The 27062-nt window shown below is 46.2% G+C and overlaps 3 protein-coding genes and 1 non-coding gene across 4 annotated transcripts; 3 read left to right on the top strand and 1 right to left on the bottom strand.

Annotated features, from left to right (window-relative positions):
- Positions 1 to 1694: 1694 nt before the first annotated feature.
- LOC139829734 (non-classical arabinogalactan protein 30-like) lies at positions 1695 to 2483 on the top strand. Its single transcript, XM_071828630.1, has 2 exons — positions 1695 to 1978; positions 2059 to 2483. Exons 1-2 carry the CDS (start codon positions 1747 to 1749, stop codon positions 2361 to 2363), a joined length of 537 nt encoding a protein of 178 aa, XP_071684731.1. The 5' UTR covers positions 1695 to 1746; the 3' UTR covers positions 2364 to 2483.
- A 3-nt stretch (positions 2484 to 2486) lies between these two features.
- Positions 2487 to 3430, top strand: LOC127345432 (uncharacterized). The gene is made up of 2 exons (XR_011756220.1): positions 2487 to 3059; positions 3178 to 3430. It is a non-coding gene; the product is annotated as an uncharacterized protein (transcript).
- A 1884-nt stretch (positions 3431 to 5314) lies between these two features.
- On the bottom strand, positions 5315 to 8378 carry LOC127345431 (uncharacterized). Its single transcript, XM_051371906.2, has 7 exons — positions 8096 to 8378; positions 7904 to 7994; positions 7140 to 7319; positions 6844 to 7026; positions 6121 to 6285; positions 5856 to 6010; positions 5315 to 5671 (listed from the first exon to the last, which is right to left on the bottom strand). Exons 1-7 carry the CDS (start codon positions 8149 to 8151, stop codon positions 5521 to 5523), a joined length of 981 nt encoding a protein of 326 aa, XP_051227866.1. The 5' UTR covers positions 8152 to 8378; the 3' UTR covers positions 5315 to 5520.
- Positions 8379 to 10675: 2297 nt separating this feature from the next.
- On the top strand, positions 10676 to 15930 carry LOC127345433 (DEK domain-containing chromatin-associated protein 1). Its single transcript, XM_051371908.1, has 11 exons — positions 10676 to 11107; positions 11353 to 11386; positions 12262 to 12341; positions 12418 to 12477; positions 12556 to 12663; positions 12746 to 12823; positions 12925 to 12996; positions 13871 to 14327; positions 15134 to 15231; positions 15316 to 15346; positions 15438 to 15930. The coding sequence occupies exons 1-11, from the start codon at positions 10814 to 10816 to the stop codon at positions 15608 to 15610; spliced, it is 1485 nt and encodes a 494-aa protein (XP_051227868.1). The 5' UTR covers positions 10676 to 10813; the 3' UTR covers positions 15611 to 15930.
- Positions 15931 to 27062: the final 11132 nt, after the last annotated feature.

The following is a 27062-nucleotide window of genomic DNA, read 5'->3' on the forward strand; positions in this document are numbered from 1 at the left end:
GTATCGGATGGAAATTGAATGGAAAACTTAGAGACGAACAATGGCAAGATCAGCTTAGTCGCACCATGGATTAGTGCCAATCAGAAGGTAAAGATCAGTAAGAGAAAAGAGATTAGAAGAAATCAATCTATTTTCAGTAAACAAAACGGCTGTAGAAAGTCTTCCTGAAATTCGAAGAATATGGTGTGCAGAAAAAATAAAAGGAGCCACCACCAGGCGCCCTCGGAGCATCTGCTTCAGAAAACACCTGAATCGACTTGGAGAAGCAGAAAACCTCGACGAAGTAGATTGCCCAAGACAAAACCACGACCTAGATGCCCACCCCGCCCCGCCCGCGTATTAGCAGAAGAACCACCACGGCGAGGAGGCTGTGAAACAAAACATCTTGGAGCACCCGATACTGAGAAGGAGGCCGGCCTGGCGGACGGCCGGCATCGCGCCATGCACATAGAGAGAATCTGCAGAAATAAGAGGCACGCATCATAGATTCATAGGGCAAAAAGAAGAGCACGATGCGATGCAATCAAAAGCAACGGAAAACAGTAGTACCGGATCAACCAAAACATGAATCGACAAAAGCAGATTAAATTAAACAAAATACCAGAAACTAAGAGCGAAGGGAAGAGTAAACAAAATCTATCATAGGGATGCCCCCGGAAGAAAGGGTAGCCCTTCGCGGTCGGCGCCTCTGTCACCGCGAGTCGCAGACGCCGGCCTCTCCGTCACCGCATGAACCCGCTGGAAGAAGGCAAAGCGCCTCACAGTTGCCGAGTTCTCCGTGGCTGAGGACAAATTCTGTGGGAGAAGAAGAAGACACGTCCGCAAAAAGAAAAAAACGTGGCAAAACACCGACCAAATCCCCACCGCATTAACCTATATACCGCGATCACCGGCAGTAGATCGCAACAATATAAGGAAACGGATCGCACTAGCCGGTAACCGGTAACCCAACGATCAAAAAAAAAAGAAGCTAAAATTAACCAGCCCGACGGTATTAATGCAGTAAAAAAGGAAAGGGTACGTGTCATGAAACGGGAAAAGGAAAGAGAGCAAAATTAGCCGATCTACAGTGGAGAAATCGCTATCAAGACGCTAAAACGTTTAACTTTTATATAGTGTATAATAAGAGGAATACAGAAAGATCATACAGTATGCTACTGCTGGTCATGGCTAGGAAGGAATCAATGTGATCGCAAACCAGAAACGCAAAAAAAAAAAAAACCCTTAAGAATGCCAGAAAAAAAGGAACATCATATCAACAGTTCAACACAATGGATGGATACAGTAACAAGCGTTACAAACTCCATTGACTCGGCTTTGTATCTACTGTCAACACTTCTGGCAAAAGGTTCCCTAAAGGAGAAATGCCCTTTTCTCCACACAATTTATCTGCAGACACGAACTACTTATCTGTGTAGTACACCTGAACAAACGTACGTAGCGGCCGAAACGTCTGTGTTGGCTCGCCTTAAGGTTGTGCGTCGTGGGGCGGCGATCTATGCAGTGATCAGTCAAGCCGGCATCGATCAACGCTCAGGCGAATCATGAGCACACCACTTGGCACTTCCCTTTGCATCCACATCACCACTCTAAAGCTTCGGTGCCACTTTGCTGCTACAAGGAGCAACGAGCCAGCTGAATCTCCGATCATAAATTGCGCCCTCTTCTTAGTCAGACTCGCCCCGAACCACAGATTCAGATACATATACTCTGATACTAGCTGATCAGTACGCACGACGAACTAGAATGGCTTTGTTCTCAAGAAGCCTCGTGGCCTGTCTCAGCGTCTGGACTCTCTTCGCGTCCACGGCCATGGCGGCCACGGGCATCAACCAGCTCCGTTCCCGCGGCACGGCGATCGGTGTGTCCCGCCCGCAGCCGGACGTCAACTTCACCGTCGGCGTGGTCGGCGCCGTCTGGTGCAAGAACTGCCGCTACGCCGGCTACGTCCCGTCCAAGAACGTCGCGCCCCTCCCGAGTAGGCATCAGCTCACAACGACCCACGCACTCCAACGTAACCTGACACTGACTGATTTTCCTTACTTTGTGTGCGTGCAGACGCGGCGGCGTTACTCCGGTGCCGGCGAGGGAAGCAGGCCATGTCCAAGTGGGGCACGACGGACGCGCGCGGCTACTTCATGATCCAGACGGCGGAGCAGGCGGTGCCGTTCGCGAGCAAGGACTGTGTGGTGTATGTGCCACGCTCGCCTCGGCGGGGCGCATGTGGCGTCGCCGTCATGCCACGCCGCAACAAGGGGTCGCCGCTCAGGTTCAGGGACTATGTTACGCGACCTGACGGTCTGCAGGCGGTCTACACTGCCGGCAACTTCATATTCGGGCCGAGAGACCCCAGAAAGTGCTGATGAAGCATTTCCTCCTCCTCCCAGGGCGGCAATAGTCAACTGTTTTCAGGTGTGGTGTGTAGAGATTATCTCATGTATTGCCTTTCTGAATCTATACCTACTAATAAAGGAAGGAAGGTTTCTCCCCATAATTTTCGTCCGTTTTTGAATTACCCTCGAAATTTGCCAAAATTACACCCCCACTGCCACCGCTAAGTTAGATACCACTTCGTTTCTTTGTCTTCTCCGTACCATGGCTCAAGGGGAAGGGGATGCCTGGCCCAAGTCACGGCGGCCCGGTGGCCGACGAGGCGGCCGCCTCGCAGAGGAGGAGGAGGGCTACGAGCGGAAGGAGCTTCCCGGCCCCGGCGACGAAGAACTCGCGACTATCCTGCGCCTTCCTCCACCTCCTCGCCGCCTCCGCCTCCCGCCCCTAATCCTCCGATGCAGCCGTCCCCAACGATCCAATCGGAAAATCGGCCCTGCCGTCTTCCCCGTCCCCGTCCCCGTCTTCTCCGTCCGCCTCCTCTTCGGTCGCTACCTTCCTCGCAGTGCCCGGCTACTGCTGAGGCCCCAGGAGATCTTGCTGCAGCTCGCGACAGAAGCAAGCAAGTAGAGAACGGAGACGATGAGCCAATGGCCCAGCCGGTGCTTCCCACCCGCTGGTGTGCTGCTTTCTTTCGATGAAGATCAGAATCCATTGAAAATGGACAAAAGGTTCGATCCTCTATTTTTTATCGGTGGATTCTCTATAATTCTGCTGATGCGATTTTGTTCCATGAATTCTCGACGTGATTTGGTTCAGATCTAATTTACTTCCATTTTATTTTGCTAGATCCAGATCGGTTCATAAAACTGAAAAAGTGAGCGGATTCTTTTAGGCGTTGTTTGATTAGAGGATCTTCGGAGTATTCAAGGGATTGGCCGCACAGATTCGTTGCGTTATTTCCTTAGGAAGCATAGTTCATGTTCTTTGCTTCATGCACCTGAATTCTTTAAGATACGGGGCCATGGCGCCCATGACTAGCACGATATGTCCACCACTTCGTTGAGAGCCCAATCACTCAATTCACTGTTTCTAGATTCAAGCAGTCTTCACCTGCAGATGCTGGAGAAGGCTCTGTATTCTCGGTACTTTCCCTGCTCTACACTTTTCTGCTTAACTCCAGGAACTTGCGATTCCAACTGCAGTGAGGTCCCAGCTAATTCCAACAGCGTGAAACTGACGTTGCATGCAACAAAGAAGAATCTGGGACAACACTATCAATGGCAGCACATCTTGATCTCATGATTATCAAAAAATATATGCCAAAATTAAAAAGGATATATCAATAGCACAACATTTCGTGGACGTCTTCCTTTCTCCCGCTACAGCAGAGCAAGGCGATTTGTGCGACCCTCCTTCTTCCCACCTCGCCGCCGGGGGATCGGTGGATCCCTCACCCCGTCTGCTGCTTCGGCGGCTGGGGGGGTGGGGAATCCCCGATTCTCGGTGTGTATATAGTGTAGGGCTAGAAGGACGGCCTGCCGGCGGCGTCGTGGAGGCGGTGGCGCGGCCGGAGTGGCCTTTTGCGGCGGAGCCTGTCCCCTCTGGTGGTGGTGCTCTTCTGGGTGCTGCGACGAGGCGTCCGCCATCTCCGCGTCCGCAGGTCCCTGGATCTCGCCGGCGCGGCGTCTCCTCACCGGATCTCGCGTGGCGGCGGATCTGGATCTCGAGTTTAGAGAAGAAGCTTGCAGGTTGGTGCATCGCGGCGGTGTCGGCGGCTCAGGGTGTCCGTTCTTCGGTAGTCCGGCGACTTCCCAGCTGCAGAGGAGCTGTCTCCCATCCATGGCGTCGAGTGGAGCAGGTGCAGTGGCGCGCCACCGGGCTGCTCTGGTCGTCGGCGAAGCTGGGATCTAGAGAAGGACCTCCTTGTAATTTCTTTGTTTCTCTGGATCTTTCTGTAATGAACGGTGCATCAATATAAGTTTCTTTTCATCGCAAAAAAAAAAAAATAGCACAACATTTCAGTCCGTAAAAGAAAAACTGATTTGTGGTATTGAAATTTAAAAAGACTAAAATTTAGTATTGGGTGTGCTTTGACAAAATAAACTCATCGTGTGTCGTGTTGGACAAAATAAATACAAATTGATGGAACTTAGTAAGTGCAAATTAGTGCAAAATAAAGAGGTAAACTTTTTAGAGAGCTATCCAAGTTCATATAGAGATAGTTAAATTTGATGCCCTCGTTGGACTTCCGGTGGATGGTCGCTTTTTGCGCAAAACATGGGTCACGCCAATTTTTCATCCAAAGTTTTTTCTTCCATTTAAATGTGTTAGTTATTTTGATCGACATATGGGAATGCGTCGGCTGCGTTCTTCACGTTGCATAGGGAAGGGCACGCTAGCCATGCGACGACAGCGTTGCCGAAGCAGATGGCGGTTACGAGGGAGAAGAGGAAGAAGTGGTGACGGCGTGTGTCTTGCATATGTTCGCACTGGAGGTCGTGCGAGGAAAGGAGGAGATGCGCTACGTGGGGTTGGGCCTCTGCTAGGGCAGGTGGAATGCAAGGAAAAAAGGGAAAGGAAGAGGATAACGATATTAGGCTGCTCCATTGATGCATACGAGTAGTGGGACATGAAAACTATATTTTGCGAGAATAGGCAAGAAGTCTGTCGAGCGGGAAATGTCATCCCATACGCATGGCCTGCTATAGAGAGGGAAAAAAGATGGTGAAAACTTGCTCGAGAGCAACGATGCAGGCGGAAATGGTAGCCAACAGCTAGGTGTTCACCGGTGTCACACACGATGACAAAATGTTTATTCAATAATAACCCGGTGCAACGCACGGGCAAATATACTAGTAATACTTACGTATGCATTGCCTCTTCTTCTTGCTGTAGAAGAATACCGATGTATTGTTGCTGTACAGAACTCCTACTCCACCGCAGCAATTGGCATAAGCAGATCATGATGGTATACACAGAAAAATAAAAACAGAAACCCACACAAACACTTGAGCATAATTGCATAAACACATATGAGAAGCTGACAATCATCTAAAGGACACAACTTGTTGTTTCTAGATAGATGCACAAAACTGATGCCTACTTCTATGGTGCAAAAACGTCCAGTTTCACGTGTATCAAAACTTATGTTTTACATTGACTTCAAAGGACACTATTGGCAGGCTTGAACTAATGCCTCTTCCTCTTCTTGCCACCTTTCTGGTGTTTTTTCCGCCCCGCACTCCTGCTACGCGGCTCACTAGCACCACCGTCATCTTCCTTGTCTCCATCAAGCAGCATGTTCATTCCAAGGTCGAATCCATCGGTTAGTCCTTGTACGCTGTGTATAGAAACAGGACAGTTTATATAGATGTGAAAGATCTCAAGAACAAGCTCAGCTGTTAGTGACCAAAGCTATCATCATTTCATTCATTAATTAATGTAGCTGATGGGTTCACTTTATAAAGTGTAAACTGCGGATCAAAATTAACTCGATAAACTCTATAGAATTATGTATAGCATACTCATTAAGCTGCTGCTTCATCTGCTTCTCCATGTATTTTTCACGTTTGGTTACGGGAGCTCTAGTGAACATCGCCTGTTCTGCTTTCTCTTGCATCTCTCTTTGCCGCATGTAATTCAAATATTCTTTGCTTTCATCTCCCGCGCTTTCCTTCCACTGCAAATTTGCAGGTACAGGTTAGCTCGCTTAAGAATAGCACACCAAATTGTTTGATCTACTACACCTAAGAAAGTAGCTGAGTACCCAAACAGAACACTAATACAAACCTCTTCCGGCCTATCAGCAGCAGCATCAATCATCTCCTTGAGATAAGGATTATCCATTGCCTTACGGGCTAATGCCTCTTCTCTCCTTGAATTGTCTTTACTACGCCTATCTTCCATACTAACCGGCTGAATCTTGGGAGGACGGTAGATACCACCATTATTACCCTGAAAGTCAAGAGTTCAACATCAGACATAATGAACTTGCATAAACTGAACGTGACAAACTAGTCATCATTACTGATGTGGTAGAAGAGAGGGAACCTAATCACAGTGTTTACAGGAACAGTGCAGTTTGTAAGGAAGTATTTAATGGACACCTTTTTGAGCAGTGTCCACAGAAGCAAGCAATAACATAAGTTACGATAGCGTTGGCTTAAAACAAGACACATAAACCGTCATGTCACAATCAATCCCTAATTCATCTGAAGGTACCCGAGTAGCAACTTAACTTGATTCAACCAAATTGTGGACTAGGTGTAGATTTCTCATTTCCAACTCCGAATGATGACAGTACTAGACAAAACAGGCTGGTAAAGCAGAATTGGTAGATTCCATCTCATGGAAATTATGAAAGATTTATCGATTTGTGTTTGGTCTAATAAGGAGCTACTAAACTGAATGCAGAAAAATGGATGGACACATCAATTATGAAGTGTGCAAGTAAACCCTTAGGGGGACATAACCGACAATATAAGCGCAAGTTAGCGGAGAAAAAACACACACCTGTCCATCCTGAGCAAGCTTGGTATCCATCATATCCGGGTTCGGCCGATACCTCAACAGGTCTTCCTCGCCCTGTTGCTGCACGGGTTGGGCATCTGGCACCTTGTCCTGTGCAGCGGCGCTGTCTGCGGCGTTGGTGAGCTTCTGGATCTGGTACTCCATCTTCTTGTCTATCGGGCGAATCTGCCGCGCGCGCAGAGTAATTCAACCAATCAGTTATTTGACAGCTACTAGATGAACTGAGACTGGCAGGTTAACAAACCGATAACCGAGGGCAGCTAGATAAGCACGCACACCTTCTCGAGGAAGAGCCTGATCTCGACTAGGCTGCGCACGACGGGGTGGCCGTCGACGGAGAGGCCCTTGGCCTTGCGGAGCAGGTAGTAGACGAGGTCCTGGCAGTAGCCGAGCAGCAGGTGGTGCTTGGCCTCCAGGTACCCGATCCCGTCGCCCGTCGGCAGCTGGCCCTTCCGCACCTGCAAGCAATCCACCACGTAGAGAACAATGAACAGAAATACACAATCCTCAGTTCATTACATGCTCATGGGAGATTCTTGTTGGAGCTGCATCTCGCAGCTCCTATATTCATCTTCCTCTCAAACTCTCAATCTCTCTTGTTTCTACTCACAAAAGAACACACACGCACACAGCTGACCAAGGAGAACTTTTGCTTTGCCATTTTCCTCCTGGTGAGAACACATACGCTACATTGTTGCTCTGCCCGTAGGCTCTACTTTTCCATTACTGAATGCATACTATATATACACGAGGCAGACACTCATGCCACTCCTCCACTAACCACTAACTCCACTAATGCGCTAACTAGACGTGACTACTTCTCACTCCTGAAATCACTCTAGGACTCACCGATCTGGACATGCAGATTTGACGGGCTAACACTACGACCTCTTCTTCCTGGAATGTCTCTAGAAACCAAACTAACAGATACACAATGTGCACACATGCACGTGTACACATCACATGTCAAGGTTAATTCTAACAGTTCTATTCCCTCATCGTTCCCAGTTCCGGCGGTTATGGGAGGGGAAAAGACGGGTACCTTCCGGGTAAGGGACTCGACTTTGGACCTGACGAGGTCCAGCCCGTCCTTCATCTCCTTCAGCGCCGCGAGCAGCTTGGGCGCGTCATCCCTGCAAACAAATAACCGAACCCGTGTGAATTTTCCCTTTCCTTCTATAAGGGAGCGATTATGCAGCTTTGCGGTCGGACGACGAGGCATGAGGGAGCTTACCGCACGAGTAGGTCGGCCTTCCTCTCGCCGTCGGCTTCGACGGCGGCCGCTGTCATCGGCGGCGGCTGCAACCTACTACCCGAAAGGGGGAGGGGGGGGGGGGGGGAGAGGCCGTGGGGTCGCCGGTTTGGGGAGGGCGTCGCGGACGCGGGGGGAACCGGTAGGGTCCGGGGCGGTGGCGGTGGCGGTGGCGGAGAGCTCGTGCAGGGGCGCCGCCGGGGTTTAGCTCGGAGGGAGCACGGGCAAAACCCTAGCTAGGTTCGGTGGTCAGACGGGCTCGCAGTCGCAGCAGCCAGGCTAATCGAGATGGTTCTCTTTCTTCTTCGGCGCAGTGGTTGGAAACGAAGCCCAGAATGCCTCCAGCCACCAAGTGGGCCAGCCTGATCCAATACTTTCGAAGGTTACTGGGCCAAGTGGTTGATGAGGCCCAAAAGTTCTACTAGTAGTCAACGGAAGCCCCGCGCGCGCGCAGGAAGTTTTTTTTTTCGGCCGGTCGGATTCAGCGGGCGGGAGCGAGGGGAAAACTGAGGGTAGGTAGGTGGGCAAACGATCGAGGCCGAAAATTTCGTCCCGAAAATTTTGAACCCAGCATAGTCGACAGGGCCTCCCGCGGCAGCACGCCCTCGGTTTTTGGCTTTGCCGCCATGGCGCTGACACGACCGACGGCGCGCCCTGCCATGTGAATCAGTGATCCAGCACCTGTGGAAGGGCACATTTACCGTCCTGCCCCAAAGCCGTGATGAAGTGCGCTCCATTTTTTTTTTCCATTCCCAGGATTGATTTGCATTTCGCATATGGTTGATTGTAATGGTTTGCGCAATTTGTTATAGCGCGTGGTTTAAAACCAAACCATGATGATAATTCAGCACATTCTCCTGATTTAATGGCCATATTTTTTAAAAAATCAAAATAAGTCACCGATCAAACAAGTTTCATCTTCTAAATCTTCACTGAGCCGACTAACACGGTACATCATATTATGTTTGCTACCTCTTAAAATGTGAAGAATTGCCCATCAATCGGTCCACTGGATTTCTATAAACATGGATATCAAAATATCGTATTTTGGCTTTACGCTCCAACTACCATGTTAAGTAGATTATTATGGCGCCCTTTTAAACGGAGTAACCGCATTCCCCACATGAATTCAAAACAAGTATCAACCGTCCAACACGTCGGGAAAGACTTGTCGACCATGGCAGTGGTATGGTTTGACCCGCGGCATGGAAGAAGATTGTTAACCACACACTAGCCAACCATAGCGGCGTTATATAGTCCATGCATGTGCCCGTGTTGTTGTATGGTTTTTGCCCGGTTTTCCCTTTAATTAACTACGCCTTCTTCTTAATTAGCGGATACAACAAAGTTTTTGCCTTTGTTTAAAATAAATAAATAGTCCTTTGCCTGCCTGGTAGGAAAAGATTATCAATCATGTGTGGAGAGACTCGCAAGTTGCAATGGTGCTTGAACTAATGATTGTCACCCGAGTCTAGAAGGAATGGAATAGTGGCTCGGTTTATGACTCATACTACAATCCTTCAAGTAGAATCTAAGTGCCTTTTAGTTTGCTAAATTAGGCCGCATAGACTACCATAATTCCATTCAGCTCGCATGTTTCTTATGTCTATATCCCAATTTATGTTTGATCCATTTCTAGACACTTTGGGAATATTATTTTCATTGATGTACCTTGCGGTCAAAAGAAACAATCACATGATGAACAATTAGTGGCAGAGCTTCACCAAAAATCAGGGGGGTGAAAGATAAACATGTCAATGTTTGAGGGGGCGAAATGCTAATTTTTCTGCATCTAAACACTCCTTATTTTTTTCTTCACAACTTTGCAACCATTTTGTCTCGTTTCAATGAAATGGAACATGGTTGTGAACTAGCTGTTTTGAATTGTTAACCACTGCAACATATGTTTGTTTACCCCTTAAAACATAATATAGAAGTATCACCCAATACTCTTTTCTACTAGTAAGCGATAAAAGAATGTTCTTTGTTTTGTTAGACAACCGAATTAGGCAGAGTTTGAGCATGGGAGACAATATAAGAGATTCACCATTCCCCAAATTAGTAAATTAGCGGTATTTCCCTAATAAAAAGTACCGAAGATATAACCATTTCCTGCGCGGTGGAAGAAAACCATCAACCATGGTATAGTATGATCCACGACGCAGAAAAAGACCGCCAAGCTCAGTTTGATCCAACAAAGCTGTGTTATAGGTGGACCCACATGATAGTAAATGATCGCCAACAATGTTTGGAGACAGAGTCACAATGCTACTTTCTCGGTGGCGACCGGATGAAGGCGGAAGAAAAATACAATCTTGAACTAATTTATGATTGAGATATTCTATTTCATACAGTCCCTAAAAGTAAAACAATAAAAGCATTCTTTAGGGAGCAATAAAGCGATATTAAGGAGGATGGGCAAAAGAGTAAAAGACCAAATTTCTCAGGGAGGACACGTCTGATTCCCGGGCAGAGCCAAGAGTGCGTGCGCGGGAATAATGCCCAATCCCAATCCACCCCGTCGATCCCATCTCATCTCATCCCCAATTTAATAGCGTGCGCCGAGTAACGCACCCCCCAAAACTGCTCTCTTTCTCTCGCCCGCCGTCCCGTCCGCCCCGCTCCGCCTCCCAAAATTTCCCCCCTTTTTCCACCCTAAAACCCTAGCTCGCCGGCGCCGCCCTCCTCCCCCCGCCGCCCATGGCCACCGACGCCAAGCCCGCCTCCCCCGCCCCCGAAGATCCCATGGACGCCGAGCCCGAGGCCGAGAAGGCCGAGTCGGGGGCTGAGGAGGAGGAGGAGCAGGAGGACGATGGGGATGAGGAGGAGCAGCAGCCCAAGAAGCGGGGCAGGCGGAAGATGCTCGCGGGGGAGGAGCGGCCGCTCGCCAGCCCCGCGTCCGAGAGGCCCTCCAGGGAGAGGAAGACCGTCGAGAGGTACGCCGAGCTCACCCCGCGCTCCACCTCCGCCAAGAAGACCACCGTCATCCTCCAGGTAAAAATCCCCATCCTTTCCACCCCTTTCCTTCCCCCAGAGCGCGTTATTGCTCCCGATCTGTCGCAGCTCCCCTCGCGGAGCCGGTATTTCCATCCCCAGAGTCGCCGCGACTGTGTAGCGCGGCCGAAATAGATAGATGTTAGCAGGATACTGGAGATCCGGTTTACTGTCGCCCTTGATCTCGGAAAGCTCGCTCATTTCTTCGTTTGCTGATTCGATTTTTGCGGTTTACTGTGTTTCAGGGCCCTGGGACGATGCTCAAGGAAATCCCAAACGGTAAGACATCTTTTAATTTTATTGCTTTTACTTGTATATATACGATGTCCATGTTTGCCCGTGGCATCAAAGTTCCTAGTCGTGACCCACACAAGTTCAATTCCTGGTATGCAATGTCACCGGCAGTGGCAACTTGTTACTGGAAAGTCTCAGTTTTAAGCAGTAGGTACCCAGATCAGCTAAAGCACTGTACGAAAACAGTGTTAGTGCTGTCCTGATCATTTTCTTTTGTAACCTACGCTGCTCTAAAGTATCGAACTTGAACATTTCCTCTTAAGTAAATGAGCAAGTCTGCCTAGCAAATACTTGTAAGTTGGAATGCTATGCACATCAACACAATTCAGTACACTGATTAGTCCAGGTCTTATGTCTGTCTGACATAACAAAAAAAAACACGCACACATAGACTGCTAGAAGTTTCTTTGCATACTCCACGGTCTGCCTGCCCAATGATGTTGTGACCAGCGAATCTATCTGTTTAGCCAGTTATCTTTGCAACTTTGCCCCTCCGTACACTGCAGAATAATTCATAATTCATTGTAAGCAGACCAATACATTATTTGCTATAATTAATTTCCTTCCACATATTAGCCTGCTCTGTGTTTCTAAGTACGTATTCATGGATTTTGTATTTATGCTGCTGCTTGTTCAGTGTTCATAATTTGTTTCAGTACTGTTTTTAGTTCCCTGTTCTGCATGTTGCTGCTGTTGTCCAGTAACGTGATTAGTTTTGCTAGCTCTTTATATATTGCTAAACAAATAAAAAGATAATACGAACTGTTCTTATATTGTTACTGATACTTCATTGTTTTGTATATCAATTTGGTTCCAGTCTGCAGTTTGGATTAATTGTTTTCTTCTCTGTGTTCCTCTAGTTTCCTTTAAACTGTCAAAGAGAAAATCAGATGAGGTTCTTCAGAGTCTTCATACTATAATGTTTGGGAAAAAATCAAGGGTAAGGCTTTTGCATTATGTTGCTCTGAGTTGGCTTATTAAATCTGTTATGTGAACTATTTGTTGGTCCTCTGCAGGTCCATTTTTTGAAAAGGAATATATCCCAATTTTCTGGTTTTGTTTGGATTGAAAATGAAGTAAGTTCTTGTACTTGTACTGTGTTATGCAAAATATGATTGTGTTTTCTAATGGATATCTCTGTAACTTTGATTTAGGATAAGCAAAGAACCAAGGTAAAGGATAAGCTTGACAAGTTTAACAAGGAGAAGTTGCTTGATTTCTGTGAAATACTTGATATCAATGTCAAAGGGACATTAAAGAAGGTTAATTTTCTTATCCACATGCCTTTTAATGATCTATACACAGTGAATCATCTGATAACAGTTGTGTTTTGCTGCACTTCAGGAGGAAGTTTCTGCCAAATTGCTCGAGTTTTTGGAGTCTCCTTGCATTACAAGAGATGTTGTTCTCACTGAAGTAAAGGTATGGCCTCTAATTAATGCTGAGGTTGCTCTTCCAAACTTCTATTCTTTCAGCAGGCGTGCAACAAACTGAAATACCTGTCCATTTCTTTGCCATTCCAGAAAGGTAAGAAACGTGGGAGAAAGTCTAAAGCAAGTGGCCAGTCATCTGCTGAAGGTGCTTCTGGAGAGAAGGTAATAACTTGTTATGCTGAAATGCCGAGGGCACCTCTAAAGTAGCGTTTTAACCTCTAATGTTCTGCTGGAAAACCCACCTAATGCCTTCATCTGTGTCCTGATGTTTCGTGCTCAGTCATCTAAACTAGAGCATCAAGATAGTGCTCTTGCTTCTTGCATTCTTGTCATTCATCCCTTATTACCATCATGGTTCATAGACTATCTAGATAATTTATACTCAGTTAGTTCTTAGTTTCTTACTTTATGTTTTCTAGCTTTCTTTGTGATTTTATTTGCCCACTTAGAAGAAGCTCGTGTAGCCACCTTTTTAGACCATGCCCATATATCAAAACCACCTTGATAATTTTTAAAATAATTGAAAAATGGTAGTTGCATCCCAACTTAGATATATCATGATTAAATCTGTTGTTGAAAATTAAGAAGGCATTCCTGGAAAATATGCTGATATATGTATCTACTAAAATAGCAACATTAGTTTTGTTCTATTTATGTGTCATGATTTTTAACACTGTTTTCTTATGTAGCTGAGCACAAATATTGATCCCTATTTTTTCAGTTTTGTTGTAGGTCCTCCATAATGTATATTCCTTGTTCTTTCTTTCAGTACTCCATAATTTATTGATATATTTTCCATGGACAAAGGACATGTGGGGCTTATTGAAATGTAAATACACACTAACAGTTTGATCCTTAATTCCATATATTCTGCTTTTAGCTGATTATATCATATTATGTAAATGCCACCTATGCTTACAAACAGTTAAGTAAAACACATTAGGATTATAGTAAAATTAGCATTTAGTGGTAAAATTTCCTGTGACAGTCCTTTATGTTCGGTATTTACTATAATCCTAATGTGTTTTATAATCAGAAAAAGAGGAAGAGTCGGAAACAAGCAGTTGAAGCTGAGAAAGAGAATGATGAAGAAGATGCTGGTCCTGCTGGTTCTGAAGATGTACCAATGGGAGAAGATGATGACTCTGAAGCGCAAGAAGATGCTGGGAGTGATGAAGAGCCTGAGGAGACTCCTGCTAAGAAAAAATCAACAGATGGGAAACAAGGAAAAAAGGAAGCTGGTTCGAAGGTGAAAGAAAATGATGCATCAGGAAAGAAGGCTTCAACCAAACCTGCAAAAGCAAAGCCAGATGTGGAACCAGAGAGCAAAAAGGCTGGCAAGAAAGCCTCGAAGAGTTCAACAAAAGAGCCTAATACCCCTGTGGATAAGGCCACCAAGAAGGCTTCTAAACCAAAAAAGGATGAGAAAGAAAACCAAAGCAATAATAAGACTCCCAAGAAGAGAGGTGCCAAGGCATCCAGTGAAAATAAAGGTACATGATCTGCAACATACTTATTATAGTCAGTGTTACAACTATTTGATTTAATTATGTTTAGATTTGATCGGTGAGCTGTCAATTTGGAGCCTTAAATAGTTGCTGTTAAAAAACTAACTGGAAAACAAGATTTTATTGGGTAGTGAAAGGGAAAATGGTGCAGAGAATACCTACTGAGAAAACTAGCTGGAAAACAAGATCTGATTGGGCAGTGAAAATGAAAATTGTTTGTAGAGAATAGGAACTGGAAAGCATGATTTGATTGTCAGGGAAAACGAAGATGGTCTATTTGAAATAGCATAACCAGAAAATATTTTACTTGTAGCTACTAAATGAGTTCTGCAACGTAGTTATTGTAGTCAGTGTTGCATCTACTCCCTCTGTCCCACCAAAGTTGTCTAAGATTTATAAAAAATTGGATGTATGTAGACACTATTTAGTATGTAGATACAACCAAATTTTGTCAAACCTTACACAAGTTTCATGAGATGGAAGGGATATTTTATTTAACTACATCTAGATTTATTGGCAAGCTGTTAATTTGGGGCTGATAGCTGAACGTCAAATGGTTGCTGTTGAAAAAACTAACTGAAAAACAAGATTTGATTGGTAGTGAAAGCAAAGAGATGTAGAGAAAACCAACAAGAAAGCAAGACTTGATTGGCAGTGAAAGCGAAGATGATGTAGTTGAAATAGCATAACCAGAAAATATAGTATTTGTAAGTACTAAATGAGTTCATTCTGCGAGATGCCACTGGGAAAACTGGTATAACTAATGCATAACTCTTTTTCATTTTCTTCAGGAAAAGGCAAGGGTAGCACTGATGCTGGGTCAGCCCCGACCACTAAAGAGTTGCATGCTGTTGTCAGTGACATATTGAAAGAAGTGGACTTCAATACGGTATGCAGACTCAAAATGTTATGTTCTTCGCATGATTTTTTGGTCCTCTTGCACGCTAAGTTGGGTTATATTGTCTTCTTATAGGCAACCCTGGCAGACATTCTCCGGAAATTAGGTATCCTCTTGTTCTGTCATTCTCTGCAAAATGAAATAATGTCATGATGAATGAATTGCACTGACATTTCTGTTTTTTTTTTGCACCTCAGGAGCTCACTTTAAGATGGACCTCATGGATAGGAAGTCTGAGGTGAAGCGCATCATAGAGGAAGTCATCAACAGCATGTCTGACGATGAAGGTGAGGAAGAGAATGATGAAGATGCAGAAGAAAATGGCAAGAAAGAGAATTCGAAGGAGGATCCTGATGAGGATGAGAAATAATCGAGCTGGTCAGCTGTGTTGCAGTTGGGCCAAGCTCCTGTATTTTTCTGGTGTTCTAGGTTTGTGTTGGTGTTGGGCCTGTACAATGGTGGCAGCACAACAACCAATCGGTGGCCAGGGCAGTGCTAGATTGTTGGCCATTTGATAGCCCTGCACACCTGGCTGGTTGTTGTGCTTGACTTGCGGTATTGACCTGTAGTCTAGCTGCCGGTCATGTACAATAGATGTTTTGTTAATGTTGCTTAGGTAGCTAGCCCTGACTGTAATCTGCAGAATATGTTTTGCTGTCGCTTCCATCTATTTATCCATGTAAAACAGTATATCCTTGTGTTTGCGTTCCATTGAAAGCGCTGTCTCTTCAGGTGCTTATTATGTTCCATGCATTGTGGTGCCCTCTGAGTTATAGCCTACTGTAGGTTGATGGAATGCACCACTGTTTCTCCATCCCCATGCGCACCTCAAAGCTGTCTGTATTGCTCCTCCAAAATCATTGGGGGACCATGTTGCTTGGTTTGTGTAGCCCTCTTTTGCCCATCTGATCCATCTTTTGCAATCCTCATTTCATCCCGGCGAAGCAAGAAAAGATTAAGGTGTTGCTTCGGCACAAAACCACTGCACAGTAGGTACGACGATAAGCAAGAGAGCAATTAAGAGGGAGAATAGTTGACACGCTGGAGCAGGAGTGAGAGTCATGGTGGATCCACGAGTCACAAAGTTCATGTTGTAATTCTAGCGACGCATTGGTAATTCCTGACCCCTTCTATGCCCACCTATCAAACTCATTTCCTTATAGCGCATGAGCACACCAAAGAATTCTTGAATTTGGACCGTACAATTTTAAGATAAGGAAGTAAAACAAGAAAGAAATAAGATATGTGTGTGCTTGGAGAACTGTGGCTCCTTATAAAAGACGTGGGTAGTACAAACAGCGATATGAAGTCATTGATATCCCGGCAGGTCAATTAGTAGCACAAGGAATCCCCGATCCTCGGTAGGTCTACATATTAAGCACTATGTGAGCTTTACCATTGCTTCAAATCATGGTGATTTTTCTTACTACCTTATTTGAAGAGGACATTTCTGTTGCTCATCCGAACTCTGCCAATATATCAAGATGATGCATCTAGGCCTACACATAATTTTCTCCGAGAGAAAATACGAGTTTAGTACTCCCTTTGTGCTGAATTTGGACCGTGATTCCCGGTGCACTTTTGCCTCCTTCTGTAGATTATTATCGCGAGAGTAATGTGTACTAGTGAATTTTTGCCCACTAGATGAACACCAACTTTGGATTTTTTTTTCTTCTCTACCTGGTCCAAACGGTTCAATTATATTTCTTTGAACAATAGATCTAGTGGGGATGGTTACATACATGTGTGGTGCCGCCACAAGCACGCCTTTTGATGCCTGTGCGAGCACGACTCCTCCCAGGCGGGTGGACAAAAAATGGAGTAGAAAATCACAAGCACAATCGTGTTAGATGAACCACCATCCAGGAAGGAACGATGACCTATGCATACATATACAGGCACTAAGCAGTCGAGATTACAATGAACCATTTTGCACGTTCAAAATGATGAGCATGTGGTCTTTGCCCTTTGCCAACACATGAACGAACATATGTTGTTTTCAAAATGGAGGTTCTACTCTAACGTATGCATTAAAATGATACATACAAGCTGATTCATGGTGGAGTCAGAAGAAGAGAATATCATGAATGCCGGATTGGAGGACTAGCTAATGGAGGTTCAAATCTTTGCGCCATTGAGGAGCTTGCTTGGTGTTTCGGACTTCGCAGCAGTGGTATGAAAGTGGGGGCGACATCACATGTGAAGTTCGGAGTCTTACCTTTCAGGGTGAAAGCCCAAGGTCTGGGAAACCTACGATCTTTGATCGGACGACGACGACACTGGTGCACTGTTCCCTTCTTGAAGACGCCGCTTTTGAAGAGTTTGAATTTCAGGTATTGTCTTGGTGGTGGATGTATTAATGTTGCTAGGGCTGGGAAACTGTAGCGGGAATTTTATTTCTTAGTTTTCCTTTTCTCTTTTTTTGGTTGTGTGCATCCGTAATGTTATTAGGGCATTGCGTTGTTGCAGAGGCTGGGTATAATTGGTATCCTTTGATATTAATATATTCCCTTTATAAAAAAATACAACTATTTTTATTCAAATTATTGAATGGAATCTTATAAAGGCAATGATCAAACTGAAGCCACCTTACTAACGACAGATATCGCAACACCAACAATCTTAATGAAGGGGGGTGACCATGTCGGGGCCGCATGCCGCCATCACCCGATTCGGGAGATCCAGATCTAGGGTTTTCCTCGAAATTGCGTGGACAAGGAGACGAGAATCGACCGCAACAAAGAAGATCCTAAACAATGCCTCCATGGAGGGAGTGACACTGTGAGCGCCACCATCGACTGATCCGAGGATCTAGGGTTTCACTGGAAACTATACTTTGCGCAAGACCAATTCCGTCCCACGATGCCTAGCGCCCACATGGCCTCCACTTCCAGCGAAGGCGTTGACGACGAGGTCGAGGGAGACGACCAGCCCCTCCAGGGAGAAGCGCCACCACCACCAACGTAAAATGCATATTTCTTAGAGGTGTTCTAGGTTTCAATAAAATAAAATGAACCGCATTACAGATATTCCCACTGTAGTAGAAAGCAATGAACACAGACAAGACTAGAAAATACAGCCCGTTCATCTACGATCACTAGTTATATCTCGGCCATAAAAACAAGGCTAAAAGCAAGTCTCTGTAGCGCACACAACTCACAACTAATAGTTGAATCATGTATACCAGATGAGGGGTGGAGCTAGAAAAATTGAGTCGTTGGGGGTCTTGTAATATATTTTGCAACCTTGAGTATAGGGCTCACATTGTCATTAAGTGAGTAGAATTACTTCTTCTCTGAGTCTTTCTGGAGATCGTTGGTGCCGGTTGACATTAATGGTTGAACGTAGCTCCACCTCTAAACCATATGCATCATCAGTTCATCCATATTCATGCACATCTCAAAGTTCTCTATGTTTCTCCTCCAAATCCATTGAGCAACCATGTTTGTTCCTTTGTGTCGCTCTCTTATGCCCATGCTCGTCGAACCAATATTTTGCAATCCACTCCTCCAAGTGAAGGCAATGGTGACAAGTTCGTTGCTTACTCTGGATGGCAAACGAGTCTCGCGTATGATATGGGCATAGCAAGCGGACACGATGATAAGCAAAGAAGTATGACATAGGGAGAATAGTTGACACCCTGGAGTAGGAGTGAGAGTCATGGTGTCATCACGAGCCAGGGAGTTCATGATGTAATTCTAGCGAGGCCTTGGTACTTCCCGATGCCTTCTATGTCCATACCGACCAAATTCATTTCCTTTGAGTGCATTGACACAACAATGCATATATTAGGACTTTCTAATTTGAGGACATGGAAGTAAATGGGAAATAAGCTATGCATTTGCTCAGAGACGTTATGCTCCTTATAAAGACATGGAAGGTACGCAATGACATGAAGTCATTGGTCTCTGGTAGCTAGGTAAAAAAAAACAAGGAGTCCCTTATTTATGAGCTTGTTCCTTGGGTGAGTCCACGCACCTACAACTACTAGTGAGCTTCAAATAATTAATGAATTTTCTTTCCATAAACAACTCAGCGCATGCAAAAAAAAAACTCTGATCCTTTTTGTAGCAGACTGACAACGCAAGAGTGAAAAATTCAAAGGTTCTCGTCCCCTTGCCAACGAGACGAAGCTACTCGGGAGTAACTAGTATATCCAAGTTACAAATAGACCATACCAGTCCACCAAATAGTATCACACAAGTCATGTATTGCTAGATCCTGATAACCTAGTTATTATAATCTGATAACTATATATATATTGGTCATAATTTACAATTACCCATGAAAGAAAAGGTTGTAAAACATGACATGTGGATGATCAATTGTAAAAAAACACGTCGACAATCTTCTGATGACTAAGCCAACGGTGAAAATAAATAGGTCAAGTTATTGTACTAATCTCACATTGTCAATGCTTGCATGACCTCGGTCTTTGCCGAAGACGATGACACATTTGTGCGCCATACACCTTCTTGGAGGTGCGCCGCAAGACCCCCTCTCCTTTGGATCCTCAAGTTCTGCTAGGCTGTTGGCCCATCGTCGAGCACCCCTCCCCCCTTGAGCTGTTGTGTTGATGCGTAGAAGGTTTGTTGGCGTGGACTAGAACGTACTTGCTCCGGTGCAACAGAAGACAAGGCTCCCTCAACCTGGCGCTTGGCATTCTTTGTGATGTCTTTTGTTGTTAGGTTTCAGTTTGTATTTTATGTGTGTGTTGTAATTTTTGATGTAACTCCTGGCCGGTTGATGGCTTCGTTAATTTAAAGCGGGGCTTATTTCGAGCCTTCCGTCTAAAAAATAAATAGATCAAGTTATTGTACCAATCTCACATTGTCAATGCTTGCAGCGATGGTGAAATATCGTACTAGCTTGGCTCACAAAAGAATGTCACAATTTTATCTAAATTTAGATGTATATGAACGGCATTTTGCGACCCCTCAATGCGAGAGCCATCATGTCAATTGTCCATGCATGCATACATATGACTTGTCCCGGTCCTTGGTCAGTAGCTTCGTGCTAGGGCCTACGCCCGGCGTGGTTCCAGAAAGCTTCTAAGAGCATCTCCAATCGCGTCTATCAAAAAACGTCCAACATAAATGATTTGGGGCACGTTTGAAACCGCGCCGGACAAAAAAAGACAAAAAATCTGTACAAAAAGAGGCCCTTTCCAGCCGCGTCTCTCAAACAGCGTCCGGATGCGTGCATTTTAATAGAGGAGACCACTCCATGTGGGAAAAGTAGGTGAGAGAAAGTGTGCGAGAAGAGAATGACATGTGGGGAGTAGAGACTGCATGCATGCGTCCGGATGCTGTTTTTGTGTCCGGCGTCCCCGCTAGAGACTCTATATACAGATTCTCTACCAGGGACACCGAACATAAAATGGGGCGCTATTTAGCTTTGGGGGACACGACTGACACGCGATTTTCCCCAATTCTTATCTGCCGTTCTCCAAACGTCGTTTGGGGGACGCGACTGAAGATGCTCTAATAGTAACGTGTCTGCTGTGCAATGAATGCGTCTGCCATGGTTCGATCGTGTGTGCACACGTACACACACTGCAGGCTGCCGCATGATGGTTTTGTACTAGCTTGTCGTACGTAGCTCCGAACCGCCGTGGAAAACTGGCCCAAGGAAAAATCGATGAATAAAAACGAAGATCGAGTCGGCCAGATGCGCGCGCACGATCATTCTCATACGGGTCTCGATTGGACTCGCGCGGTACAGGGACAGATCAAGATCGACAACTATAGCAAACGCGCCCGCGCACCCTGACTTTGAATACGTGTGCGCTGAAAGCAAGGCTCCAAGACGAAACAGAAGCGGCAGCTGGCCAGCCTGCAGATAGCTAGGTTCATGCACGCCCGGCTGATTGGGTCTCTTTCTTGGTCAGGGTCAAAATATTGGATCTGTGGACCAAAGTCAAACCAACAGCGCAGATTGTCGGCTTCTTCCATCTTCTTCAGCCTAGAGGATGGATGATCTAGGGGGATGAATGAAGAGGTGAACGGGAGGTTATGCTTGAAGCAAGAAGTCGATGAGATTCATAGATATGCCGGCCGTTTCAAATGCGTGGATGCACGCGTATTCTCCGCAAAAGTAATAAGAGGGTGAGGCTTTCTACATTACAACCCCTCCCCCCAAACTAAACTCAGTTTGGGCTATTAGAGTATAAAAAAGTCATGCAATCAAATTCAAACGGACGAAAATAAGAGTGTTCAGCTAGGAGCGCTAGTTATGATCGAGGCGAACCAGGCTAAGAGAAAGTCTCTCTAGCCTGCACCAACACAACAAAGAGTTGAGTCATGTGCACCATATGCATCGCCAATTCGTCAATCTCCATGTACATCTCAAAGCTTTAGTACGTTATTCCTCCAAAACCATTTAGCAGCCATGTTGATTGCTTTGTCTCACCTTCTTTTGCCAACGCGGAAGCGAACTACTGGTGCTATCCTTCTTTTCTTGCAAACGCTAATACGCCAATATCGCCGCTTCTACTCTATGGCAAGCAAGTCTGGTGTATTAGACATCCAAAGCAGGCTGGCATGACGATAAGCAAATGAATATGGCATAGGGCGAATAGTTGACACGCTGGAGTAGGAGTGAGAGTCACGGTGCCGTACCGATCAAGAAAGTTCATGTAGTAATTCTAGCTATGCAATGGTAATTCTTGATGCCTTCTATGCCCAATCTACCAAAGTTCATCAGCTTGCAGTGCGTGGACAAGACAAACTATCCACATATTCGGACTGTATGATACAAGAGAAGGAAATAAAATGATAAATAAGCTATGCATCTTCTTAGTGAAGTGTTTCTCCTTATAAAAGGCACGGATGGTATGTACTATGTAGTGACATGAAGCCATTGATCCACCGGTAGGTTAACAGAAAATAACCCCTTGGTTATGAGCTTGGTCCTCAGGTAGGTCTACACATCTACTCCCTCCATCTCAGAGCAAAAGGCGTATAATTTTTTTCCAAATTTTGTCAAGGCTTAAGGCGTGGCCTGTTGGGCTTCCTAATCCTCCCGATTCTACCCTCCACTTACGTATCCCCTCGTCCTCGAAACCAGGCGAGCGGTGGCTGTGCTGTTCGTCTTCAACATAAATTAATCGGCCACCGCCTCGATCTGCACATCCTCTCCCCCGTCTGGCTCTCATCCTCCTTAAATTATGGCCCAAAGTTACTGCCGTGCATGTAGAGCGGAGACATGCAATGGAAATAACGAAGAGACCCAGCATCTAACGAATATAAAGGAGCCCCAATTAATACGGTGCATGCAGGGGTAAAAGGGGCAAGTAACGATTCTTTTTTCTCTCACTAATCCCTCCTTAATAATCGCGCTACAAAATATACGCCCTTTGCCCTGGGACGGAGGGAGTACAACTATGGGAGCATTATTATTGCTGCAAATGACTGGTGGTTTTTCTCGCCAGTATATTTTTGAAAATGACATTTTCGTCGCTATTCAGAATAGTGGCGGACGCAACTGGGTGGCCGGGTAAATTTGTATGCTTAGTTATTGGGTAAATTTTTATTACACATGATCTTTGCAAAAACTAAAAATTGGGGAATGTGCCCACCTGGCAATATTTTTTCTGGGTCTGCCACTGGTTCGAAAAGTATGTAAAAGTACAAATCCTTCTCCGAGAGAAAAAGGCACGCTAAGTAGGTATATGTACCATGTAAACAATGTACAGTATTTCCGGTGGTTTCGTGTGCACACCCTAGATTGAATTTCAGCTGCGTTCAATTCTGCCTTCAACAATAGATTATTCTTGTTAGAACAACACACAATGGTGGTTTTTTGCCCCCGGATTGAGACCAGCCGTGGAATTCGCTCCGCTCCGGTCGATCCAAACGGTTGGAAATTTTCTCCTCGTGCACGAATGTACTACTGTAGTACAGTATTATTCGCAAAAAAAAAGGAAAAGAAAGAATATACATCAATCTGCGAGCGCGACTGGTTCCCCAGCTAGCGTAAGAAAATCAAGAAGGACGATCGCCCGCGCATGCGTGCTGACGCGCCTACTCCTACTGGTCTCGGATGAACGCGCGCCCGCGCTGACCCTGAATACTGCGCCGTAAAAGATCCGTTCAGCACGCGCGGCCCATCGTCTCGGCCACGTCTGCCGGCCTACGTCGTCAGGTTCGGTCACGGTCACAATTTGCAGCTGTACATTCTAGCTTCTATCTCATAACTATACTGCACTAGTGGAATGCCCGTGCGTTGCCACGGCCTTCGCATATTTATTAGTCATGTATATGTACGTCGCTTTTGGCTTATAAAACTTCTAACATATAAAAACAATAAAAATACACCATGTTTAATCAAAGTGTTCTTAACGACCGCGACACAAATGCATTTTTGAACCACGTGCCGACAAACTCCGGTTTCCTCTGGGTCACTCTTCACCACTTGTCATTCTCTCCTCCATGTTAACATTTGGATTTAGGTTTTGTTCATATTTTATCTCTGCCTCCAACTTGTTACGGAGGCACATGAAACACATCCATTTTCCATTTTTCCCTCATTATATTGTGACCAACATACATGATCGAATGATCCTTGCCCTTCTGATTTTCTTTAACATTGATACTCTTCTCTCGCCCCTAGCGCCCCACCCGAGCCTCCTTTGTCTCGCTATCCCCCTCCCCTGGTCACATAGACATAAATTAGACATTGTTTAGATAAAAGTGGACACCTAACGCTAGAGAAATTTCATTGCACTTTAACTGGGAGTTAGAAGGATGAATCGCAAGCATTATCATGAGCACAGTGGACCAATCTTACATATCCATACATACTATGAAATCAAGATAGGAAAGGGGTTTATACAATTGTTAACAATTTTTCTTATAAAAATTCATGATCCCATCAAATATTCCAGACTATATATTTCTCCAACTATTACGTTAGATAAAAAAACATGTAAAGACTGATTTCACGAAAGCCTGCAATATCATTTCCAAGCTTTCGTGGATCCATTTGGAACATTTGTCCTCTCCGTGGAGCAACACCATCAAGTGTCCCTCCTCCACTTTGGATAAATCAGTACCTACAAGCATTTTTTTGGCAACCATATTATTGAATAAAAACATGGAATTAAGATGGTTTCAATTAAGAATGTGGTCAGATAACTATGATCATTTTCTTTATAAACTTTTATTGATCTATGATTAGTATCAAATGGTGAAACAAATTTTGTTGGTGAAGTATAACTGAACATTGAAAAGGAACCAATATCAAATGCCAACAAGAATGCATAGTACATGCATAGTTCACATGTTTGTCGATTATTAGCCCTAGAAGTGATTGAACAAGAACCAATATCATCAATGCTGGTATATGCATAGTTCATTTGTTTGGAAAGAACTCTGCATTTTTTGCAGCACCATTAGTATCCATTACTTACGTATCATTCTTAGCTCCAAATGTTTCTGACATGAAGCCCAGAAATCAATGGGCCACATAATGCACACTGCTCACGCCATAAACAAAAATGGATGATACTTTTCAGACAGAGTTTGATTTTACTTTTGACCGATTTTAAATAAATAAGGCACGATTAGCTATTTACTGTCCACATGAAGTTTGGTTGGATTGTCGTCTCCTTCCTGAACGTCACGCCATTCGTAGGATCGGTCCGGGTGTAGCATGTGTAGGTGGATCCCTCCTCTACCTATATGCTGGAGGCTGACGTTGGGGACGAAGACAACCATGTCGGGGGGAGTCGACCAGTACGGTCTCGACATATCGCGGCGGCCCGAGAGGAGGCGGTGCATGATGAAGGGGAGCATATGGTTATGGATTGTGCGAAGTAGAGTTCATTGCCTACCACTATATCCGAACTGACGAAAGTTGCAATAGCAACGAAAAATATTATTTACTCTAACCTCTATGGCATCACTCGAACATGTTGAGCCGCAACATCATATACTTCACGAGCCTGAAGAATAGTACAATATTATTTTGTGCAATATGATCTAAAACGAAAGAGAATACATGCATTGAATAAGAGTCCTAGAAATGTGTCTCCTTCTCTCAGATATTTATTTGTGATTGCTCTGTAACACACTTGAATAACTTGTTGGGTAGGAGACACTGAAGGGAGCAAAAAATATTGATACTATAAACAAAGTTGATTAGACTTCCGTGGTGAATACTTGTTTTTTACAATACCCTACACCGCTCAGCATATTTATTTGTGCATTGCGCAGGACCAATAAACCTAGTGGTCTGAAAACTTATAAGTAAATTAAACACCACTGTATAAAAACGGTCATTACCTTATTCTCTGCACAAGACCTGGCCCCAAGGAGAAGGCCCCCCCCATGCCCCACCATAGAAGGCGTCTTTAGGGCTTCTCCAGCGGCGCGACGCATTTTAGCGTCCACGCACGTCCGTTTGCGTCGATCCTTTTGGTCGAAATAGACCGCGCGTCCGTTTGCGTCAGGGGTGGCTCCAGCGGCACGACGCATTTTTTTAGGACCAATCTTTTTTTTTAAAACATGAAACATAGTTTACATACTTAAAAAATAAACCTAAAACGCCTAATGCTCCTCGCCGCTGTGCTGCTCCTCGTCGCTGTCGAGCACGATGAGGTCCGGTACGACCCAAGGCCAGTTGGCATCCGGGGGAGCGTACGCCGGGCGCGCTGCCGGTGCTCGAGGTTGAGGAGGCTGCGGCTGTGGCGGCGGTGGAGGGGCCCAGTACTGCGGCTGTGGCGGCGGTGGAGGCGCCCAGTACTGCGGCTGTGGCGGCGGTGGAGGCGCCCATGCCTGCGTCTGTGGCGGCGGTTGAGGCGCCTAGGCCTGCGGCTGTGGCGGCGGTGGCGGAGGCGCCGCCGACTCCAGGAGCGCCCGTCGAAGTGCTTCATCCGCCGACAGGCCCAACGGCATGACGGCGGTGGCGTAGCGGGGCAGTGGCGGCTGCACAGGCGCGTCGTGCTCGGAGACAAGGATGGCGACCTTCGCCATCTCGTCGTCCGTCATGTTGTCCGGGAAGTCGAAGTTCCGGCCCTCCGCCAAGGCCTGCTGCCATTCGTGGAAGACGACAGCGACGTAGTCGTCGCTGTCGTCCTTCACCTCCTCGCTATGGTACGCGAGCGCCTCGACGTAGTCGTCGTCGTCGTACACAGCGTAGGCTTTGTCGTCGTCGTCGGCGTCGTTGTGCTGCGTCTGCTGACGTCGCATCCGCGCCTACTGACGATGCGTCGGCGCCTGCTCACGACGCGTTGGCGCCTGCTCACGACGCGTCGGCGCCTGCTCACGACGCATCGGTGCCTGCTGACGACGAGCCGGCGATGCAGGGCCGAAGGGGTAATCCCTGTCGCCCATGAAGCCTGCCCTTCGTCTCCTGTCCGTCTCCGTGGACAGGTACGTACGCCAAAGCTCCGAGTCGATGGCGTACGCCGGATCGTCGCGGAGGTCCGCCGGCAGATACCGCCTCCTGCGCCGGATCTCCGCGGTCCGATCAGGCTCGCGCGCAGGTACTGGAGGGATAGGCACCCGGCGGCAGCTGAGCCGCCAGCCACCAGGCAGCTGCACGCCGGACCAGGCGTCGTCGCACGGCATCCATTTGCCGTGCATGAGCCTCCCCACCGAGACGGGGAGCGGGATCTTCTTGCTGCCGCTGCCGGAGGCCTCGAAGTCATTCTTCTTCCCCATGGCGCTGCGGCGGTGGTGGTGGTTGTGGAGGTGTGGGCGAAGGAGCGACGCGGCCGGTGGACTTTTATGGGCGGGCGCGCGCGGGATACGATGCCATTGAAGGCGCCGCAGAAGCCCAGCCGCCGCCCGCCAGTGCGCGCGCAGAACAGGCAGCCG

Source organism: Lolium perenne, chromosome 3 (genome assembly GCF_019359855.2).
Source record: "Lolium perenne isolate Kyuss_39 chromosome 3, Kyuss_2.0, whole genome shotgun sequence".
Taxonomy (NCBI): domain Eukaryota; kingdom Viridiplantae; phylum Streptophyta; class Magnoliopsida; order Poales; family Poaceae; genus Lolium; species Lolium perenne.